Source organism: Dromaius novaehollandiae, chromosome 2, assembly GCF_036370855.1.
Source record: "Dromaius novaehollandiae isolate bDroNov1 chromosome 2, bDroNov1.hap1, whole genome shotgun sequence".
NCBI classification, from domain to species: Eukaryota; Metazoa; Chordata; class Aves; order Casuariiformes; family Dromaiidae; genus Dromaius; species Dromaius novaehollandiae.
Window position 1 is genome coordinate 111,416,096 of NC_088099.1, and position 23,996 is coordinate 111,440,091.

General features: G+C 35.0%; 1 protein-coding gene across 5 annotated transcripts in view; it reads left to right on the top strand.

The window, feature by feature from the left end:
- LOC112990816 (cadherin-19) overlaps positions 1-23,996 on the top strand; it is a 114,486-nt gene that overhangs the window by 85,915 nt on the left and 4,575 nt on the right. For all 5 annotated transcript variants that reach the window (XM_026112809.2, XM_064507156.1, XM_026112810.2 and 2 more), the window contains 8 exons: positions 1,431-1,550; positions 2,219-2,383; positions 3,071-3,255; positions 4,113-4,366; positions 6,863-6,999; positions 12,251-12,372; positions 20,845-20,962; positions 23,093-23,344. In XM_026112809.2, coding sequence (XP_025968594.2) covers positions 1,431-1,550; positions 2,219-2,383; positions 3,071-3,255; positions 4,113-4,366; positions 6,863-6,999; positions 12,251-12,372; positions 20,845-20,962; positions 23,093-23,344 — 1,353 coding nt within the window. The remainder of the gene's footprint in view (positions 1-1,430; positions 1,551-2,218; positions 2,384-3,070; positions 3,256-4,112; positions 4,367-6,862; positions 7,000-12,250; positions 12,373-20,844; positions 20,963-23,092; positions 23,345-23,996) is intronic.

Consider the following 23,996-nt stretch of genomic DNA (forward strand, 5'->3'; position numbering starts at 1 on the left):
CACAGGGGTGCGTGTGTGTGCGCGTGAATGTGTGTGCGCGTGCGTGTGTGTGTGTATAACATATATCAGAAATTTGATATCATAGGTATGTTTTTAAGTGTATCTCACTCTTAAACTTGGTAGCAATGGGTAACATTTTACTCTAAATTGTGCCTGCATGCTGAGGGAAGATAGCACACATTATAGAATCACTTGGAGTTCTGTAGACTAAATTGACAGCGAAATATAGGCTGAGAGAAAAGGAAAAAAAGAATACTTCTGAAAATAATCAAAATATTTAGTTCACCAAGTTCAGCATACTTTAAATTAGAAAGGCTTCTTCAGATCTATTAAGAAGTAAAACTGTTGAAACATTAGAAAGATCAGAAATGAACATATTTGTTTTACCAGGGACAAGTATAAACTTTCAGTTTGCCATAGAAAAGGTGTTTCTGGCCAAACACCTTTCACCCCATCCTGTCTTCTTCTTTTCTCCTCCAGCTTAGCTACACTGGTATTCAGGTGCAACCATGTGAACATATGCCAGAAAGTTTTAGAAAGTAGCCTGAGTTCCTGCTCTTCCTCAGGAGGAGTGCTATTGCATATTTATGCAGAACCTAGGTGAGAAAAAAGGACAAAAATAATGATTACATTATAAAATGATGCTATTATGAATATTTCCTTTAAAAAGACAATCGTGACTGATAGCCCCATGAGACTGCTACTAATCTTGGATCTAGGATACAACCGACTACTAGCCAGAGATGAATCATGCTCTGCAGATTGTTTCTGCTATGTCTTTTGCACTGGGAAAGGCTCATTAAAGACTCAAGAATATAAAATGTTATCAGAGCCTTGTTATATTTCTTGGCTGCTTTGCTTGTTAACAATTTATTTCTTTCAATCATGCAGTGGTCATACTAGTGATAAGGTGGTTTTGTTTTCCTATTCCTATGGGAAACTTCCATAAAATTCTTTGAAGAATTTACAAGGGGAAGGGAAATATCTTGCTATGCTCCATTCACATATTACAAAATAGGATATAAGGAGTAAGATACATAGTATTTTAAGCAATATAAATAAAGATATCATTGAAAATTTATATGCTTTTTCTTTTAATTTTAATTGAAAATTTGAATGGAACCAAAAGAGTTGCTGAAGAAACATTTTCCCTTTTTAATGATGAATTTTAGAAGGTGACATTTACTAATTTTGCTAATATAAGTGGTGTTTTAAAAGATTCTTAAAATGTTGATTCTGTGTAATTATGAAGTAACTTATACAAAATGAAACAGGCTGAAAAGAGATAATAGCAAAAAAAAATAGAAAAAGATGCATGGGTAGTGGTTTAAAACAGTAAACCTGTAGGTAATCCTATAGAGACTTAATAAGTAATTTAAATGAGTAATTTTACATGTTTAATGCACAGATATATATTATTTTTTTCTTAGGTACATCTGTTACACAGGTAACAGCGACAGATGATGATGATCCTTCTTATGGGAATAGTGCACGTCTGCTTTACAGTCTTATTCAGGGACAGCCTTATTTCTCTGTGGAACCAAAGACAGGTACTGCAAAATACCCTTGTAGCCCAAAATCAATCTGTAAAATATCATAATATTGATGTAAGCAAAAATAGGCATTTTATTTCTTCAATTCAACACAAATATCAACTCCTATCATCCTACATTTGCATGTCTTTGCATAATTTCAAAAATTTCATTTTTCTGCATGAGACATTCTCTCACTCTCTTTAGAGAATCAACAATTTATTTCACCAATAATCTTGCTAAAGAAAACAGAGTTGGATTCTGAGCACCCTATCCAACAGATGGGCCCAGGAGCGCTTCCGAGTTAACACCCCTCAAGCCCATTATGTGGCCATTCCTATCTCTATATTAGAGGAACCCAAGATATGTAACATCCCTCAAAAATCCTGATTTGGGGGGAAGAAAAATTGTTACATATGTTAGAAGAGAGATATGATGTATTCTGCTCCCTAGTGTAGTGGTGGGACCAGAAGTCTAAGCATGTTGCAGAATAGATATACCATACAGCTTGGATGTTGCCAAGAGTACCAGTTCCCAGTATTAGGACAGGTGTACTGTGCACTGTCTAGAGTGTAAATTCATAACTGTGTCCAATGATGCATTTTATACTCTTATTATGTGGTCAGATTTGGGAAAAATGTGACTATTGAATGTCAGGACCATAAAAATGTACTTTTCATTTTTAGGTGTTATCAGAATGTCTTCCCAAATGGATAGAGAAACAAAGGATCAGTACTTGGTCATCATCCAAGCCAAAGATATGGTTGGACAAGCAGGGGCTTTTTCAGCAACAGCCACTGTTACCATCAACCTCTCTGACATCAATGACAATGCACCTAAATTTCAACAGCGTGAGTACAGGCTACTTACAGTTGTTGAAGACTTGAGGAAATTTAGATCTACTGCAGCTCTATTAAGATCACTGAGGTCTGTCTGTGTTTGTCTTCAGCATCACAAATTTCAAGAGAAAAGCTCAAACTCCAAATAGAGCAAAAACCTCCACTACTATCCAAGACTTCTGGCTACTGTTTTTATCACTAGCCTTTGGAGTCAAAGGCATTACTAAACTGCTTTCCACATAGTGTGCACTACCTAAGCCTAAAATTTAAGCAGTGAATACTTCGAACTGTTTTCATTCCCCCTCTTTCGCTCCTATCTTCAGTCTTTGCTAAAGGATTCCACAATCTTGGGATTGGAATTGGAATTGGAAATCTTGCTCCAGGGATTTTTCCAGCTGATGTGAGAGCTGCCAGTGCGGCTGGCAGTACGAGCTAATAAAATGCAGTTAGGAAGTGCTGCCCTCCACTGGTTGTTCGTAGAGCTGTAGTTTATTCACTTCAGCCCTTTACTCCTAAAGAGGGGCTGGGAGAGAAGGGCTCATGGGTGGAAAGGTTGTCTCCCCCCGCCCCCAAAGTCCATCAGTGTGTCTAATAAAAGCTGGTGCCTTTCCCCAACTTTCTGACAGCCTCATGCCATCATAGCTATAACGGCTATTAACTAGGCAGATCACTGAATTGTGTCAGTATATGTTTCTTTAGGGCTCTACTATATGAGCGTCTCTGAAGAAGCTCCTGTGGGCACTACCGTAGGCAGAGTCATGGCAGAAGACAGCGACACAGGGGAGAATGCAGCCATGAACTATTTCATTGAAGGAGATAGCACAGATTTTTTTGACATCATTACTGATAATGAGACTCAAGAAGGAATTATTTTATTAAAAAAGGTGAGATCTCAGAAACCTACTTGAATATCTCTAAATACTGGAAAGAACCTCCTCAAACTAGCAAGAGACTTAAAAAGTGCCTATTCCTTTGGATTTTACTATTTTTTTTCTTTCTACAGGCTTCGTGATTTGATGGGAATATTGGGGGAAAGAAAGAAATACGGTTTTCCTTTTGTTCGTTTTTTTACCTTTTTCCTGTTACTGGTTAAATGCAGTACTGGCAGATGAAGCATCTTAACTGAAGCCAAAACATGTTAAGATACGGAGATAGACAGTGGATTGAGTGGAAATGTTATCATGATATAGCTTTTAAAATGTACTAAAACCACTCAAAATATACTAGATTTATGAATTGATATTTAAGAGGCTTTTGTTTACTGAATGATTTATCTTGGTATCATAAAGGAAGAGGAAGTATTCTGGGTCAATTTAACTCCTGCAGATTAACTGATTTCCATTGTTTATACAAAAGTCAAGAATAACGTTCATTAAAGTTCTGCCTACAATGGAAATAGGAGTACCGAGAGAGGAGGTTGTTTTGCTTTGGGCTGACAATTTATGGGAAGACTTCTATCACAGTGTTGTTTAACAATAAAGCAAGCCTCCATGCCAAGGAAATCAATCTTTATAAGTGAAAGCCAACTAAAGTATGCCACAAATTAATTGTTAGAGTGTTTTTAAGGTTAAAAAAGAAATCTTGGAATAAACTTCCTATAAAACATTCAAAAAGAAGATAGCACTATTTTGTCTTTAATCTTGCACCAGGCATTGGTCTATTATTAATTTCAGTCCAATGAAATGTGAAATTTGAAATGTGAAAAAATAAATATTCCGAACTCCACTTTGTTTCTTAACAGAGGGTGGATTATGAGAGCCAGAGAAGATACAGTGTTCAAGCAAGAGTTGTCAACAGGTATATTGATGAACGTTTTCTGGAAGAAGGACCATTTGAAGACACAACCATTGTCAAAATCAATGTGAAAGATGCTGATGAACCTCCAGTTTTCACCTTGGAGAACTATGTGATGGAGATTGCTGAAGGGGCTGAGAGTGGCTCATTGGTAGGGGTTGTAACTGCTAGAGATCCAGACAATGATGACAGCCCAGTCAGGTATCTAACTTAGAACATGAATAGGTCTCATACATAGATATAATTGGGATGTCCAAAGGCACCAAGGAATAGTTATGTGACATAAATTTCAAGGGTTCCTTTCTTTGGTTCATGATTACAATTAAGTGTGCTTTCATTGTGATAATCTAGGTTACCCTAGGTTAAATCCTGACCCCTAGCAAAAAACTGAATTAATGAGCTTTGTTTGTGCATCTTTACAATCACTGAGATGGGACAGTGTTTAAAATAGTGGACTGGGAGAGATTGTAGCAGAACAGCGGAACTAGGGTACCATAGCCAAAACTACAAGTGCCTCGAGGTTTTCCAATCTGTTCCCAAATACTTCTTGAGAAAAGTAGAGATGGAGTCATTGCTGGAAGAGGGAAACAGAACATCTTGATGGGAATCTACCCTGCTCAGCAAGACCAAAATTCACCAGTTCCCTTCAGCTACCACAGCTGCCCCACAGAGATATTTATATATATATATATATATAAAGATCCCACAGGCTTTTAATTTTATAAACTGATTTTGCTGTATCTTAAGGAAAGTAATTAATCTTTAACATGGGATTTATAATTTAAATAGCTTGTTGAGTTACTTGATGTCACCATGTACTGTGCAATTTAGACAACCTGAGAAACAGGGAAAAACGTGAGATGCAAAATAACTTATGGTGCAGTGGATTAATTTAACAGATTCCTAATAGCAAAAAAATCATATCGTTATCTGTAATTCATGCTTCAGAAGTATAGTCAATGCAACACCATTTACTTTGTTTTTATACCAATTTACTGTTATTTAGTAAGCCAGTCATAGGTTATATTAGATAAGAATAAAAATACAACTATACTTTTTTTCAAAATACTTGGATTTGGTTTGTTGTTTATTCAGATGTTTCAGTATCTCCTACAAAACATGTAAATACAGTACATATCTATGAATCTGAAACATTTTGATGGAGTTTGTTATGAAGTGAGTATGTCTGTATAGTCCAATTACTCTTAAGTGTATATTGCTCCACTGAGTTTCTTTAAAATAAAGGTAGGCACTTTTAATGCAAAGATGAGTTTATTGGGAAAAGTACCACACAGAGGCATCCAATTACTAAACTATTACTATCGATAATGAGAGCATTTACTTATAACATGAAAAAAACATCTGTGCTGCATTTTGGGCCCCAGTTTGCAAAAAAATAAAAGAAAAAAAAATATGCAAGAAAACCACACTATATCAATAATGAAAAATACTTTAAAAATATCTAACACAGATTTTCTGAAAATTATCTGTCAAAAAAGAGATAAAAACAAAAACAATCAAGAAAAACAATGACAGAAAACCCTAAACAAGCTTTCAGTGAAGATAATGAATATTCACATAAATAGAAAATATTTGATTTGAAAATATAAGATTGAGGTGTAAATCCCTAAAATAGAGGTTTTTAAATGGCAATCCTTTGGTTCAAATAAAAAGAACAATCTATGTTACCATGATTCTTTAATTTACCATCTTGCTGATTTTCCAAACAGACTAAAAGGTAGCTATAAATAATAAGTAAGGGAGCCATCCAACTGCTGGCACATAATCTGAGCTAGTCCTGAGTGCCAAAATGAGATGGAAGGATATTATCAAGCAAAATGAAAGATAGAATAAAAGAGGGAATAATTAAATGTGGGAATTCCAAATAGGAACAGTAAGAATCTTTCAACTATTTAAACAGATTTTATTTCCATTAAATAGATTCTGTGAGGAACTGTGACATATATTCTTTTTTATATATCATGAAAAATAATTGTACATACCCTTTCCATTTGAATCAATATCTTTAGTGTCTTTTTTCAGTCCATCGCTGGCCTGTGACAAGGGGTTATACTTTAACAAATCGAATGGGGTATGTATGTATGCGTGTATGTATGTATGCATGTGCATGTCCACATATGGACATAGCATCCACAGCCTTTTAAGTTAAGACTCTGGCACCCTGGACTCATTTGCAGTCATCTCTTACGTTAGGATTGTGTACCCTGGCTTGGCGACACCTCATTATAGATAGTTGTCTGTCTTTCTTTCTAATGCCCATTCCCTCAGCATCAGAGCATGTCAGCAATGACAAAATGGATTTACCATTATACCTCAGCTTAGCTGTTAGTGTTACTTATTTCACAAGTGGCACTTTTGCTGTTTCTTTTCAACGAAGTCATTCACCTGCTGTGAGCCTGACTTAGAAATAAGAATGGATAATGCATTTCAGATTCAGTTCACATTAATATAGATCTGAGGCATATTTAGTTTTATAAAAAGAAGAGCTTTGATCTCAGCAGCAGTGAATTTTAAATGTTTATAAGTGTACATTTTTCATGATTTCTGAGTTGTTGCAGCGCACATTTATATGTATATATGCACAGGTCTGTTTTCTCAGCTGACAATAGCTTTATATGTCCCTTTTTCTGACGGAACATTTTGGTATTAGGGAATCTCTCTACTTTTTTGGTGCAGGTATTCTATTGTCCATGGCATGTATTTAAAGAGGTTGTTCAGCATCAATGAACACAATGGAACAATCATTACGACTAAACCTCTGGACCGAGAGATAGCTGCTTGGCACAACATAACTGTTACAGCCACAGAAACAAGTGAGTAAGAAACTTAAAGAACACTGTGTTCTATATCTTGCTGCTGTAATTATCATCTGAATATGCCTTCTTTAAATGGAGAATACATGCTTCTTTCTCATTATATTACTGTTGCTTGTTACATTAAGGAGCATTATTAAAATGATTAGTTAAATAGAAGCAGAATGTATTCGAGCTCCAACATCCTGTGCTTTTTCATAAAAGATGACCTTATAAAAAAAGGGAAATTGTAATAGAATCAAGATTGTAATGCTTTCAAGTTACACTGAGGCAAATGAATTGCTCCTGCAGTGCAAGATCTTATGCTAAATTAGACCCTGGTTAATTTCACACTAGATTTTTGACTCGTGTGAAATTAGCCAGGGTCTAATTTAACTCCAGTCAGAAACCTGTGGCTCAAATTAATTGTGAATGCAAGGCCTAAATCAGCTAGACTTCTCTTCAGTGACAATTAAATCTGTGAAGCATCCTTTATATAGATTTCACCTGTCAGTTTTGTTTGAAAGTCAAATGCAAATTACCTCTGTTTGTGCTTTTGGTTATCTGGTTGCCCTGACTCTGGGACAACACTCTAGAAAATTAACAGCTACTGATTTATAATGCAGTTTAGCAAGATTATTAGGATACTATGTAAAAAACTAATCCCATCCATTCTTAGGAATGATGAAAAAAAAAAGTGAAAGTGGAGGCCAATCACTAGATCAAACAAATTTTGCCAAATATTTTTAGCATGTTAGTTTCATCCTGAATTTCAGTTTAATGCTATTTATTGTTAAGACCATTTTAAACATATATTCCTCAATTGCACTGTGCTAAAGGGAAGTATTCTCTCTATATAGATCAGAATAGTATGGCTAGAAGTTTAATATAGGATAGCCATTAGCAATATTCACTGGAGTCTCCATTTTGTGTTTGGGAATTGATAGTGTTATCTTCCTTTCAGCCTCTCTGTGAGTTTTCAAACATAAATGTATCTTACTTCTCATGTTGCTGGACAGCTGGCAGGTGATGGTAAAATAGATCTCTGGCATATTTTTGTCCTGCCTTGAATAGCTCTATGGAAACACAGCAGGATGACTTCGGTCTGGACTTTTCTGTTTAGCTAAACAATAAAAAAGGAAAGGACCGAATGTTACAAATGAATAAGTGTCTCCTGCAGTAAAAGGAAGCAGATCTTTCACAGTAATGACAGTTACTGTAGAGAGATTGAGCCCTTTTTCTTTTCATATTCTCATTCTTTATTCTTCAACAATGGTAAGGTCACTGTCTATAAAATTATATTCAAAGCATCGAAGTTAGGTCGGGCATACCTTGGTCTGGGCATACCTGAAATCATTTATATCATCAACTAGTAGCATTTTATTCCTTGAAATATAATCCTAATGTGTATATAAGACATTTTGTGGATGATATTTTGGATACACTGAAGCCAAATCAAAACACCACTAGACTTCATCCACAGTAGATATTCCATGTAGGTGACACAAATCTTGAAACTGCATTACAATAGCAACTTCTCTACGGGCTTACTGATGTCCTAGCATTTGTACAGGGCCTAAGCCTTTTGCATCCATTGTTATAATAGGGATCAGATTGGATCATACCTCAATAGCAGGTCTCAAAAGTACCCCAAAATAGATCTAATCCACTGGACGTATGATTCAAGCGTTAAGAGCCTGCTGTCTGTTCAGTCTTGTTCTACTTTATGCCTAGGAGAGTTCTTGCTCAAGAGAAATCAAGTTTCTTATATGCTTGGTTTTTACTTGGTGTTAACCAGCTTCCACCTAGTACAAGATTCAAGCCAAAATAGCAGCACTCTAACAACACGTTGAAGCAAGAAACCCTTAAGCCATCTGCTTTACTTGACAGTGATTAACCAAAGATAATGGAATGGCAATTTATTAATCTAGAAGAGGAATGCTTGCCTCAGCTTTCTCTCAATTGAGCTATAAATGACCAAAAAAAAATGCAATGGAAACAACTGACTTAAGCTTCCTTTGATTCTCATATGTCCAGTGGAACAGTGCGCTATTAGTCTTAAGCAGAGTTACCCACAAGAGTCAATAGAATCATCTGCCCATAGGGTTTCGCACAGAAAACTTTTCATAGTGGGTTTCAGAGGTAATACATGATTACAGTATTCATGACTTTCTGGAGATATCAGTCATGGTTTATGTCATTAATTTAATGTCTAATTGTTATCTCACTTTGGTGAAATATGTTTTTGTTGACAGACTTCTAAAGTTTTACATTACTCCTATGTTTTCTAATTTTACCACTAAATTCTGCCTCCCTTTCCTTTGGGAAGTAAAGAAAGACAAATCATAAACTGAACTTTTTCTTTTTTTAATTATTATCATTATTATTCCATGTTTCTTTCTACTGGTTGGTGACAATCCCTAACTTTCCTTCATCCTCTGCAAATACTGAGTTCTATTTTGTCTCTAGAGATAGTCTGCTTTTTTCACACAACTCCCTTCGGCTCCTGAGTGAGTTACACAGTTTTGTCTCTAGTAATTAAAACATCGACTTATTCTCTACGCTGATACAGCCTATTGCGGAAGACAAACTGCTTTCTTAGACCTTGTGTTTCATGTTCTGATTTCTGTCATGGAGATTATGACAAAAAAATTCTCTGCTCTTTGAAAAATCTTTAGCTTAATGTAGGGCCTGAGTATGATAGCTGTATTTAGATTCTGAGAGCTGTTTTCCTGCGTGAGGCAAAGCAAGTGTTGCCTACTTTCTTTCCCAGTTATATGAGGGACTGGCAGAGTCATCTGCTTCACTCAATGCCTTAGTTAAATCTCTGGACAGTATTGCAGGGATTTCTTGGTAATGTGTTGCTCCCTCCCAGAACAAAACTCTGAATATTTCAGAAAGATTTAAAACTGCCATACTGTTATCTTCCAATGGCAATGTGAGAAATTTCTTCCCTGTTACTTAAGTACACACTGCTGAAAAAAAAAAGAACTCAAATACGTAAGGAAACAGAATGAAGATCATTACCAAAAATAAATTAAAAGGAAGGTCAATTTGGTGAAAGAAAATAAATGTGTGAATGGCAGCTCTAGGCTGGAAGGTACTGTCTGACTGTTCCTGCAGGCATTTGAGGGCAGGCATTAAAACCAATACATTTTCCATGAAGCTTATTGAACAAGCCAGTCAGGAGCCAGTTCTAAACAAGTCAGTCCTAAGTTTCTCAGTAGTATTTTTAAAAAGGATACATGCTAATTTTTACATTTATTTAAACAATAAACCAAGCACCGTATCATTGCCTATCTTATGTATGTTGGGCTTCAACAAGAGAAATGTCATCTCCCAAATGAAATATTTTTAGGAAGACACAGACAGATCATAAGCTTCTGGAAATTAGAACAGCTCTGATGATTTCACAGGGGGAATGTCAGTGTGAAACTGCTGCATATCTAGCCCTTTATCTCCGTGGTAGTTGCTTTTGCTGCTATTTCCTTGGGCAAAAGACTCAAAGCAATCAGCACAGATTCCATAAGATCCAAGAAAACAAATGTTTGATCCAAGCAACTAGTCAATTATACATAAAAAAAGCAAAATAAGAATGAACCAAACCCCAATTGTTAGGGGGAAGGCAAAAACGAGAATGTTTTGTTTCTTCTCTTAAAGGTCTGTTTGACTAACTTAAGAAACAGCCTTAAGAACCTAAGAACTGGTCAGAGGCAGCGATACTAATACACATCATGCAGCATATTTTAACTATATGAATATTCTTGTGAATGACCAAGCATGTCATTCACAAGTTGAAATAAACTTATTTAGTAGGTTGAGAGCAGATTGAAATAAACTTACTTAGTATTCCTGGAATGCCCTAAGATGATTTTATTCACGGAAGTAAACAGACCTTATCCAACAAAAAAAAATCATTTTAACGTCAACATTAACATTGCAGTGAAACGTCTTAGGTACTAGAGTAGTATGCTAAAGTGTAGGGAAAGCAGAGCTACGCCATCTGAGCGGGTCAAACCCTAGTGAGTAGGTCAAACCCTTACTGATAGGCAAGGCTTCCAAGAGATATTCAGTACCCTAAAATGTTCCTTCTATTGGTTTCAGGTGACATATTGATGAACATTTTTATTACATAAGCAATATTTTTTTCTTTAGGCCTAATCTACATGCAAGTTTTGTATCATGTTAGATCTGGATTCTCTTTGTCTGAGATAGTTATAGCTGTAAACCTTGTGTAAATGCAGTAAATACAGGAATAAAAGTGCCTTATAGTGCCACAGTTTATTTTCCTTTTCAAATAGGAATAAGCTATATGGACACTGCTTTTATATCTAAAGCCACAGCAGTAGAGTATACTCAAGTGACTGAAGCAGTACAGCTTTCATGAACACATAATGCCTAAGAATTAAATCTATTGAGGAAATAATACTTGAAACAAAGCTATAAGCTCAGTCTATAAAGTGTGTCAGTAGTAATACTTTAGTCAAGTCTGGGTAAAATCAGATTTCTTTACAAATTCTTTACAAATAAGTGTTTGTAGACCAGTGAATAAAACAACTCTGTTGTTCCACATTCAAACTGTATTCTTTAGAGCAGTCTCAGTCTTCTGACAACTAGGATTAAGCATGAGTATACACTGCAATTATTCCATGGCTAGCAGTGGCAGAAGTGTTTTGAAAATATGTATATTTGGGAAAAAATTGTTCTAAAAACTTCAATATTTCAAAATAATAAAGGAGATGTGGAAGAGTAACAGAATTTCCTAAAGGATTCTGACTAATCATTGTGCTATCCATGAGCTAGAGATGTTCCGCATGAACAAAACCTTATTAAATTTATCCAGATCAGACTTTTACATTAAATCAGTTTCCAACCTGGTAAATGAATGACTGAACAAATGCAGTATTTTGTATAAAATATGCTTATATATTTCTATACATGCTATTGTAATTTAACTTGATGGGTTTAAAAAAAAAAAAACTTTTTGTAAATACGACCCTAGAAATCAAGAAAACACTGTCTGATTGATGCTGGAAATTTAGATTATGAGATTGGAGCAAAAACCCAATCAGAAACATACTAAGAAATCATATTATAGGATATATTTGAACAGGTATATTTAAAAAGATATAATATAAAATGTATCTGTAGGTCTCAGTGACTATTTTCTTTGGTGTAAGAATTAAGTAAAGATTTCTAATTTGTACATTTCTTTAAAATAGGTAGTAGATTACTTACAACTTTAGATTTCTTTCTTTTTTTTAACCATTAGGAAATCCAGAAAAGATTTCAGAAGCAAATGTGTACATCCAAGTTCTCAATGTTAATGACCATGCACCAGAATTCCCTAAATACTATGAAACATTTGTATGTGAAAATGCATTTTCTGGCCAGGTAAGTGCAAAGGAGTTAATCACCATTTTTCTCATTGAAATAAACTAGACAAATGATCGGAGGTGTCGTGATTTCCTTTTAACATTGATTATTTCTATATTGCAAGCACAGGCTGTATTTTGTCTATTTCCAAAATTAGTTCTATTGCTAGATAGATGTAGTTCTATTGCTAGATAGATGTGTAGTTTGAAATTTAGGTTTGAGAAAATGGGCGTGCATTTTTTCCCCTCTCTAAAACAAAACCAGTACATTTCATTGTTTGTCTGCCAAAACTGATGATAGAGAAGTACAGAATGAAACTTCTAAAAAGAACCAAACAACATAAAAGACAGATATGAATTATGGTAACGCCACAGAAGCGAAAAAAATAGGCATGGAAATTTCAGCAACAAGATAGCATAGTCTAGAAGAATGGTTTTTTTTTTTCAGAATACTTTGGTTATAAATTGTTCATTGTAAACTACATTCAAACCCTGTCTAATTCAGTGGAAGGCTAAAGATCTTAAGTCATGGCCTTTGCAATACCTTCCCTAGATGGCTACTTACGAAACTGCTGTGTCAAGGAAGTATCCTTCCTTTGAGGTTCTCCTCATTTCCTGCTTACAAGTTCACTATCGTTTCCACAGTGAATGCAGTCACATCAGATTGCTGTCCTAATCCCCCAGGTACACTGCTGAAACTTCATTTTCCTTTACCTGCTTTCCTCCTCAGCTATACGTTTTTGTAAGTGATCCAGTTTTGCTGTCTAAGCCCCAAAGTGGCCACAAGCATACAGCCAGACTCTGCTCAGGATTCTAAAAGAACATTGTAAAAGAAAACCAAAAAGAAAAACACATTTTTTAATAGTAAAACAAAAAAGGTACAACATGAACAATAGAAAGCTGTAGACATAGAAAATCTACTTTCTTCCACTACTCTAAAGCATTCTTTGGACATACAAAAGAGACCTTTGCGATAACCATGACACTCCTGTTCGAATGGTTTTGCTTTGTTTTGACTTCTGAATCCCAGGGCCTCTCTCTTTACAATGGCTTGGTTTACTTTGACCTTGATTAGTGAGCAGTTAAATAAAGCTTTCCCTGTTGCCTAAGTAATTCCTTTATAGCTTTCAGCATCTGTTTATATGTTCCTCTACCAGCACCTGGTTCACTTGTTCTACATTTGGGAATCTTCCACTCTGAAAATGCTATCCTGGTTTAGAGGTATTTGGAGCAAGCCAGTTCTCTAGCCTTCAGCTAACTCATTGTCAGGTCAAAGAACAGTCATCAAAGCAAAGGACACGTCATTGTCTCCTGTCTTACTGACACCATCCATCTCAGCAAATGATGGAGTCCATAGATCGTTGTTTTATGAAACTTCTGTTTCATAGCAATAAACTAATTGCATCAACAAAAAAATTAAAGTACACAGAAACAGATTTCCTAAATCATCAGGCTTGCTGTGTTAATGATTCAAGTTAAAGAACAGAATACCACAAAATTAAATATAGATGCTTATAAAATGGTCATGTTTTGCAATTGCTTACTATGTAAAAAGCCTGATAGTTGATTTTCTAAGACTGGTATCACTGCATAGCTGTTTAGTGTTAGATAATATCTGTTACTCCAGTAGTGGCTACTTTATGAAAACAAATGAAGCTATTCTTGAAGTATTTTAAGATCTACTGGTAAGTCACTGTAAAGAGGAGAAGGAAAACTAGTAGTAGTAGTAATAATAGCAATAGTAATAATAATGATGATAAAAAACAACTCTTTGGGAGTAGAATAAAGGATTATTCCTGCATAAAATTATAACACCTGAATGAGGGAGGAAAAGGATGGGCAAAAACACTTACTCTAAATAAGATTTTTTTTTTGCTATAATTTTGTGAGAGTTATAGGCAACATTAGCTAAGCCTTTGGAGGCCATTCAAAGAGAGCAATGCTAAATAAACTTCCCATTAACAAATGTTCTTAGGAAGAACAAAAGGAAGCTGTAACTGAAGTGCATAATTATCAGTCAGAGATTATATTTTATTTAATGCTTAAGATTTAAACCAGAATTGATAGTTGATGTTTTTAACACTCCTTCACAGTTGTTATTCATCTTTTTACTTTTTACTTACATAAAATGTTTATTTATTTTCATCAGCTAGAAGCTAAGAGGTTTAAAAGTGGTTGTCCACTGAATAATATAATTTGCATTTCAGAAGAATTAGTTTAAGCAACTGAAGGGCACAATCAGGCAATTAAATATCTTAATTTGGCCATATTTCTACAATCAATTCAAAACAGTTCAGGAAACTGCTTTCATGTTATGAGTTACAATCAGAGCTTGTATAGAAAGTAAAATAAAATAGTATATCTAAAGTAGCTATCTCTTCCAATTTAACTGGAAAAAGACATGCTGAGGGATATTCCCCGAGACATTCTGCACCTCTGGAATTCATTTCCTTTCCTTATCTCTGCTGAGTTGTGTCTGAGCTGTGGTGGTGGGATACTCCAAAATGCATTTGTACTCCTCAGCTTACAGTGTCTGGGGGGAAGGAAGGAAAAGCACTGCAGGGGGAAAGACTTTGTGAAAAAATGGATTGTCTTATTGAGCTTGGAGGGCTTTTGCTTGGTGTCAGCCAGGTTTATATTAAAGCAACACAGAGTCATGTGATATATAAATTATTCGTGCATAGTCCTAAAGTATACTAGGCCATCATAAAGAAAAATCATGAATAAAACTAATTAAGAAGGGTTGTCTTAATTATCCAAACTCAGAGGCAGTGAACAATAGCTTAAGAACAAAATGCTTGCTTTGAAGTTTTTTATTCTATGAAATATTATCAAAAAATTTTTGTCTGTTTTATTGAATGAGTGTTGATCTTCATGTCCCTGCACTATGGTTTTGCGCAAGGTACAGACAACTTTAGTTTAGCCTCTGGAAGACATTCAAACAGAAGGATTAGATTTGGGTTCTTGGGACTATCATCTGAAACAAGAGTTTAACAAAAAAATGGATGTAAAGGAAAAGGTATTTTTGGCAACATTCTAAATCCATTCATCATGTTTGTCAGACATTTTTAATGAATTTTACACTATCCACTTTTTGTTATTCTTCTGAACAGTCCTATAATCCATGCCAGCTGTACACTAACCACAAATAGTTCTTTTGCACATTGTAAAACCACTTTCACTGCACTGCAACTATTAAATATATTACTTTCAAAATACCTTGAGCATGAAAATTGCTATGTAAAATAGAATTCTACTCTATTGTAGCAATAGCTAATATCAGATCTAATCAAATTATGTTTATAAGCCATCCAAATGCAGGATTCCATTTTGATTCACATTGGATCTTTTTGCCCTTATAACTGTGTTGTCTATGATGGTAAGAGAAGGCCATGATGTAGTGTGAGTTCTTTGTAGCTTTCCTTTATGTGTGTGTAGAACAACACATATTGTTCAACAAACTACTGAATTCTACAGACAATAATCTATAAAATTGGTCAGGAAACAAAATGGACCAAATCTGTCCAGAAAGTAACACTACAGACAACCCAGCAGGAAAGGATTTGATCCAGTAAGCTTTACTCCCAAGGCATTAATTAATTGACTCAGCCTGAAGCTGCAGCTTGAGAGCTTGAAATAAGCTACATCAAACATCTTTGCAGGCCACATGTAAGCAAGCTGAGCATCCAGAATGTATCCAGTTGTATGTATGGTAATTTCAATTCCCTTGTAGATATTGGTCTTTCTTTGTATCATGCAAGAAACATATTTTGGCTAAAGACAAGCTGCACTGAATACACCTACATTTTGAATTAGCACTGCCTTCTCTAACATATATTTATTCTGGCAGTTCTGAATTTCTGTAATTTGAGGATCATGTATGAACTGACTTTGATGTTGCAGCTTACTTAGTAGTTTTTATTAGATTCAAAGAAGTGATTATGCATTAAACACTTACAGTTACAGATAAGAACAAAAACTCATTTATTTACTCAGTACTTAGCATTTAATAAAATAGTCATCAGTTACTGTAAAAGTAAAGAGTACTAATATGAAATGGCCCTAGAAGAAAAGGGGGTGAAACTTTAAGAATACCAGTTTCTAGGGTTATATGACTAATTTAAAAATGAGCAGTTCACCAAAACAGATCCTTTCCAGTCATGGTGTAAAAATATTTTTGATAGTGGAGAAGTTAAATTGATGGGTTAGAAAGACAATACTTGTTATTGCACCTTGTTTTGTTAAAAACATCCAAGCAGCAGTGATGAAAAAAAAAAAAAAAAGAAAGAAAGAAAAGTAAGGAGGGCATCTCTTTAGAGTATAAAAAGGTGGGTAAAGCCCTGGAAATGTCATATATTCTAGCAGATCCTTACTCGAAGTTTTGCCTGCAGATGGACAGAGTGTAACATTTTGAGAATGTGGACTCAGTTGTCCATGGTAAATTCCTTATTCTTTTTTATATGGATCATGATTGAACAGTATCAGATCATACAGGAATGGAATAGGTAAAGACAGTTTGCTAGCATATAAAAACAAAGAGACTTACTTAAATATCATGGCATGAATTTGATAATAGTGATTCCATTGCTGAGTTCTTCACCATTTTATTTATAGCTGAGCAGAAATATCTTGAAGTAGGTCCAGAGACCTACTCAGATCAATGTTGTGCCAACCTGCTCCTCTATAAAGGGATAGGGGCAGCCAAAAGAGACTGTGGTCTTCAGGTAGAAGGTCTGCTTGGAGAATGCAGGTGTTCATTATGACAGTAGATATTTTGCCTTTTACATGTGTCAAACTGCTGGTCATCAAACATTATTAAGCAAAGGAAGTGTTCCTTCATGGCATGAGAAAAATCCAGCTGCTTGCAAGACCTCTGCCAGTTTGAACAAAAGCAGTTATATACTCCCAAAACAGATGTATGATTTGGTCTCCTACATCCTGTAAAACACAGCACAGCTCTACACTTCATTGAGGGAAGTTGAGTGGAAAAAAAAAAAACAAAAAAAAACCAGAAAACAAGAATCTTCTTAAGATATTGCTACAATTATGAAGTATAAGGAGAGAGGTAGCCAATCAGTTCTTATTTCCTTCTATCTAATGGGAACATGGGAACGGCAAGGCTTTTTTTAATATTACAGTTTTGCATGGAAGTACATACAAAGGACTCCAAATCTCAGAGAACTGTAGCATCAAAATTAATGAGCACTCTTTTTCAGATGGGCAGTCTATGCCTTAAGCTGAACTTGGGGGAGAGAAAGGACTTTAACAGAGAAGTTTTACCATTCCTTCTAGATCTTTCCATAATTCCAATTCAGTGAGACAACTTGGACTGAGGAAATACATTTTCAATGAATTTTCATTAAGAATATCAGGAAGTCAGCTACTCCATGACCTGCTCTTTGCAGGACAAACAATACTCCAGTAGCTATTCAGAAGGTTAATGGAAAATCCCTTCTATACAAAATAATTAAGCATTGAGATATCAAGGCTGTTACCAACATCTTAGACTTCACCACTGATGATGTTTATGGTGGAAAGTGTCCACTAATCAGATGGATTCAAGAAGTGAGTTATCCTAGGCCACCAGTTTTTTGTGAAATTATGACAAGTCTCACTAACCTTTGCTGAAAGGAACACAGCTGTCCCCAGCAGGGTTCACAGTATTTTTGGACAGAAACAATGAATGAAGCCAAGCCATCATAAACTTCAATCAGATTTTCAAAAAGAATCCACTAAATTAATCTCAGTTTTAGAGAAATGTAGTTTTACAAATGGGATACTGGATTATTAAGCTTCTAGATTAATGAGATTTGAAGTGAAAACTTCTACAACAATTAAATTTCAGCCAAGTCAATGTCACAATATGGTATAATCTTGCAGAAGCAACATGCCATTTACACTACTTTCTTTGTTTACTTAGAAAGCCATAAGGAACCTTAAGTTTGTGTAGAACAGTACAGGACAGATCAAACAATGGAATTTTTCTTCAGGCCAGACGTGCTCCTCAGAGTTATATTGATTTGATTCACATATAGCTAAAATTTATAGGGGAAAATGATAGATTCCTAAAAATATAATTTCCAAACATATGGCGAATATCTGGTTAAATAACTATTAATCAGAATGAAAAATGGGAGTATAAAAATCACATCTATAGTTAACACATTTTTGTAAGTTGTAGTAAATAAGGAAATTTGAAATTTCCATGATTCTTATCTCAGAATCAGGGTCTTAGTAAGCTACATCGTTACACACACTGGTGAAAAATGATCGTATGATTCATTAACCCAGTAACCATAAGATTTATGCTAAATTGCTCATAACAATTGCAAATAATGGGCAACAACTTTTGCAATAGATTTTGAAACAGTCTGCTCAAACCCTTTTTCCACCCATTTCCTTGAAATTCACATTACTGTCCAAATAGAAAAAGATGCCACTGAAATCATAAACAAATAGAAACTTGGTTTTGAGTTTAAGAAAATTCTAGGACTGTAGAAGAAACAGTCTGCTAAGCAGGGGTACATGACCAAGCTCTGAATAAGTCAACTCAGATATCTCATTAGTATGGTAGAGCTGAATTCATGAGGTGCTCTTCCCTATTTAAGAGCCAAGCTAAGAATAAGAGTATATTAGATGTGACTAAGACATCTGTATTACTGCACAATATTGCTGTATTAACCTGTATATTGAGTCTAGCTTCATCAACCCTGAATTGTAGGGACAAACACATCCATACTAAGCTTTTTCTCATCAGTAAACATGAAGTCACTAGCAAATCCTCAGCAAAGACCTGCAAAGTCTGCTTAATTTATTGAGGTATATAGCCAAATAATATTAGGAAAATGTGCTACCTGTTCCTGTTTTAGACTGGATGTATAGAGTTTCAGTCTCTATTGCTGTTGAAATTTAACTGCTCTTGATACTTAGGAATTATATTCCATGAAAAAAAAAAAATAATGATTTACTCTCAAAATAATATTAGGGATCGGTTATTACACTACTCTGATTTCTTGACTCTTGTGCCTATACTTGCTTATTTACATCACCTTAGCTATGTAATTTTTTTGCTCTGAAGAAAGGGAAAACTTTCTCGAGAAGCTTCGTTCTTTGTACACTGTTACCAGGTACATCGCGGAGCAATCACTCATCTCGTTAGTGGCAATAAAAAAAAATCTCAGAAGTCCTCATTTGTCTATGGGGTCAAAATATAGATTTGAAATAAATTTCATGTATAAAAAGGACAAAGCGCAAAGAACACAATGCTTCTATGGTATGTACCACATTTTGCACTCTGCTGTGATGATTTCATCAAACTCAACTTGTTTGAAAAGGAAAAGAATGTGTGTTGAAATCTTAGATCTTTGACTGAAAAATAGTTTAATCGGGAAAGGGTTTTCAAAGACACAGGTTGAAGGCTGGTGTCTACTTCCATTGACTTACAACTATTTTTGCTTCTAAAATAGCCCTTGTAGCATTCAGGTGCCACCTGTCTGAGGGGAGTTGAGACTTGAAATCTCTTGGGTACAAATATCTACAAAGCATGAGGTGACTGACAAAAAAGAGTCTGAGTTTAAAATGGATGTTATCATTTCTCAGTTTTGATGGGCTTGCATCAGATTGCTCTCCTCCTGATTGGTGAGGATCTTCTCTGGCTATTATATGCTGTGATGCTTGAGTCACTGAATATTCACTGATAAAAGTGACAAATATTAGCTCTTTGTAACCAGAAACATTACTAATTATATTAACTAGAATGTGTTTGTTTATTTACAAAGATGAACGATATTCTTTTTAATGCTAAAATGTAAATTTTGCTTTTCATCTGGCATATGGCAATCTGGTTTAATGTATTTGTAAGAGAAAGCTCTTTTGTTTTCTTGTGGGGGGGGGGGGGGAACCCTTCCAAGGAATTCCATAATCAACCTGTTATAATATCCAGAATCAACAATTCAGCACATGAGCTTATAATCATATCTCACTTACTGCAACTGCAGTATACAAGCCAAATGATGTCAATGTGTCTTGTGGGCTGGAAGGAAATGGGTTTCATATAGAGGGATTTGTTCAAATATAGAATGATATACTTTCATCTTGGGAAAAAAGAAAAGACAAAATACTGTATATATATATATATATATATTTTTTTTTTTTTAAGGGAAACTTTATTTACCCCTACTCCTTGTCTTTTGATCTGGTAAATTTTTCATATTTTCTCAAAGTTTTAATGCCTACCTCTCTCAAACAGATGAAAAATCAAAGCAGCATATTTGCAGAATGATTTAATACATATTAGAACATCAGCAAGTCTCAGTGAGACTTGTTTGGGTATGGCATGTGTGTATTTGTGAGTGCATATAACATGCACATATATTCACAGAGCCCATCTCCAGCATCAACAGTTTAATATAGCACAATATGCCTTTTTATTGTTTTAAAAAACAAGTAAATACTTTTATTCTTAAATAATTCTGTTTATCTATGTTTCCAGCTAATTCAGAACATAAGTGCAGTGGATCAAGATGATTCAGTAGAAGGTCATCATTTTTTCTTCTCCTTGGCTGAGGAGGCCACAAACAACTCACATTTTATTGTCAAAGATAATCAAGGTAGTGTCACTCATATAGGCTCTTTAAGACCTTCCTAATGAGAGTCATGCTTCTAATGGTACCAGCGTCACCAATTTTATTAAAAAAAGGAAAAAAAAGAAAGTAGAAATGTTGGTATAAGAGATGAACATATCATGAGGCTCATTTCCTAACAATAATTCAGTAATCCTAAAGAGTTTAGGAGGTTGGGTTTTTGTTTTATGCCCCCCCCCCCTTTTAACCAAGTAACCTAAACAGAGAAAAATAGTTTTATTCCAAAAGAAAGAAAGAAAAATTGAGATCAAAAACAGACTGGGGTTCCTTAATCATTGTTTTCTTAATGTAGCATGTGGAAATATAAACTTTCATATTAAAATCACTGGTCTTTCTAAGAAACAAGATTGCCAGAAACAGAAAATTGCTTTTAATGCAGGTGTGTTACTTTTTTACTGCAGCAAAACCAAAATTCTAAAAACAAATACCTAAGAATGTAATCTTATTTCCTAACACATTTTAAATCATGTATACTGATTACTGATGACATCATATGAATGTCTTCTATATGTATTTTAATGCTATTCGGATCTGGATCAATTGAGATTCTTAAGAATAATGCTATAGAGTGACAAAAACCAAACCCAACCTGAAGTGAAAACTTAAGTTTAATAGCTGATGGAATTTCAGGAAAGAAGACCACTTAAATTCAGTCTGCTGAGACTATGAAGAAGAGCTTCTTCAGACTCAGCTAAAGTACACATTGTTCTTATTGACTTTGTTAATTATTTGAATGTTCTGACTGGGTGAATAAATCAATGGGAATAAGTTTTGGAAAGTTCAGACTGTGTTAAATGGCACACTACTTTTCTCAATATTGCCAGAGTTAAAGTCAATGTTTTAGTGTGTATTTCATTTCCCAGCTTCATTAACCTCTCTCTCACTGCCGGGAGAAAACTTGCTACATTAATGTCAAATTGCGTACAATACAGTGAGCTTTCCCATCTCTTTGGCATCCTGCACAAGTTCCAAGCAGAGCTACACAGAAGAGTGTAGGTCTGATTCCTTTCGATGGCTATCGGTGGGGAAATAATCTTTTCAAACATAGTAGGGTCAGCCATCAGTCTTTCCCTTTCTGCTGCAATTAACAGAAATACCTGGGTAGACTGGGATAGTCTTAGACAAAAGCAAAAATTAGTGTACATATCTGGAGCATTTTATCTCATAATTAGCCTCTGAACTATGACTAAGAACCCCAGGTGGACTTAAATATGAGGTAGTTAACTTTGATAGACTGTTTGGATAGATAATTGTAGAAATGTTTTTTCTATGTACATACATGCAATAATTCCTCCTGCCATGATTAAAAATCCCAGCATGTACATATTTATATGTTTTATCCATTTTTTTTCTTTTTTCATATATGTTTTCTTCTTTCTATATGTTTCTTTTTTTTCTTTTCATTATACACAGATTTAGGCAGGGATAATTTAGCTTGTTGGAAAAATAAATCTAAGACAAGTTTCAAATTTGAATTAGTGGATATGCGGCAGAAGGTACACTTATACTACTTATTAGGCTTCAGACAGAGCTAATTTCTGAACACTAATAGTTAAATACAAAGCAAGACAAGAGCCTCCCTAGTTTAAGTAGTATGAGTTCAGCTAACTCCAGTTTTAAGTCAAGGAATGAACAAATGACTATTTTAGGGCACTCTTTTATTGCTTTCTCTCCTTTCCCTTGCCACCTGCCTTCTCTCTGTGCTATCAGACACACTTCCAGAGCCTTTTGATTGGTAAACTGTCTATAGTTCATCTGTGAACTGCAGGACTGGTAGCAGCTGGTTACATGGAACCATTTTAAGAACCTAGTCTGAGCAGGCATTAGATACTGAATGAGTATTTTTCTTTCTTATCTTTGAACAATAAAAAAAGAGCTCCTATTGCACCTTGAATATATCTGTCAAAATAAATGCAATTATTCAGGATTGACACCAAAATAACACTTATCAGCACGTGGCTTAACTCTCTTACCTTTTTTAATACGCAGTTTTGCACAGTACCATTGTTTTAAAATAGTACAGTCAGATATCACTGGATTTTATTGCCATTGTTAAAAAGTGATAAATGTATATCATGCATATAATTTATCTTCTAGATAACACTGCTGGAATTTTCACAGCAAAATATGGCTTCAGCAGACAAGAGCAGCTTTCTTTCTACCTGCCAATCTTAATTCTGGATAATGGAACCCCACCACTTACAAGCACAAACACTCTAACTATCACTGTCTGTGACTGTGACATTGAAGTTAACATCTTCTTTTGTCGATATGGAGCTTTCATGTATTCCATGGGTCTGCGTACAGAAGCTTTAGTTGCTGTTTTGGCTTGCGTACTAATTCTCCTAGGTAAGTACTAGTAAGTGAAATAACTTTGCTTCCTTTTGCAGTAGTCTTTATTATGTGGCAAAGATGTCCCCTAGAGTGGAAGACTGGAAGTACTGTCCTACTGAGAAAAATAACAATAAGGCAAATGTTTCATTTCTCTGCTATTTTCTTGACTGTAAGTTTTCTTTTCTCTGGTTTTAAGCCAAAAAAAACACCAAAAAACAAAAAACAAAAAAAAACCAAGGCCCTAAGAGTTGGCTTTTGTAGAGTTATGGTCCTTCTTATTCCTCCAGCAGTAGTAGTAATAAAGGTTTGGAAAGCCAAAGGCTGTATTAGAATTAGATTAGTATGAGCAGAACCCTACTCATCCTGCCTTAGCTATATCAACTGTAGAGCAAATAATAACATGCAGAACAAAATAATAAAAGGAAAAAAAAAGGACCCTGATACTATCAGGAAGCAATATTAGCTCTAGAAATAAACAGGGAGTTTCTCTCAATTAATAATGTAGCATCTTCAGACTTCTTCAAGTGTTGGGCATCACCTTCTTCCTCTCAGGAGACTTCAAATTAGCCTCCATTACATTTAGGAAGCCGTGGATGTGAGATGTGGGTTTGGGAGCTGTCTAAATACGTAAGAATGGTGGCTTGTGAGGCATGCTTGTACCTCTGCA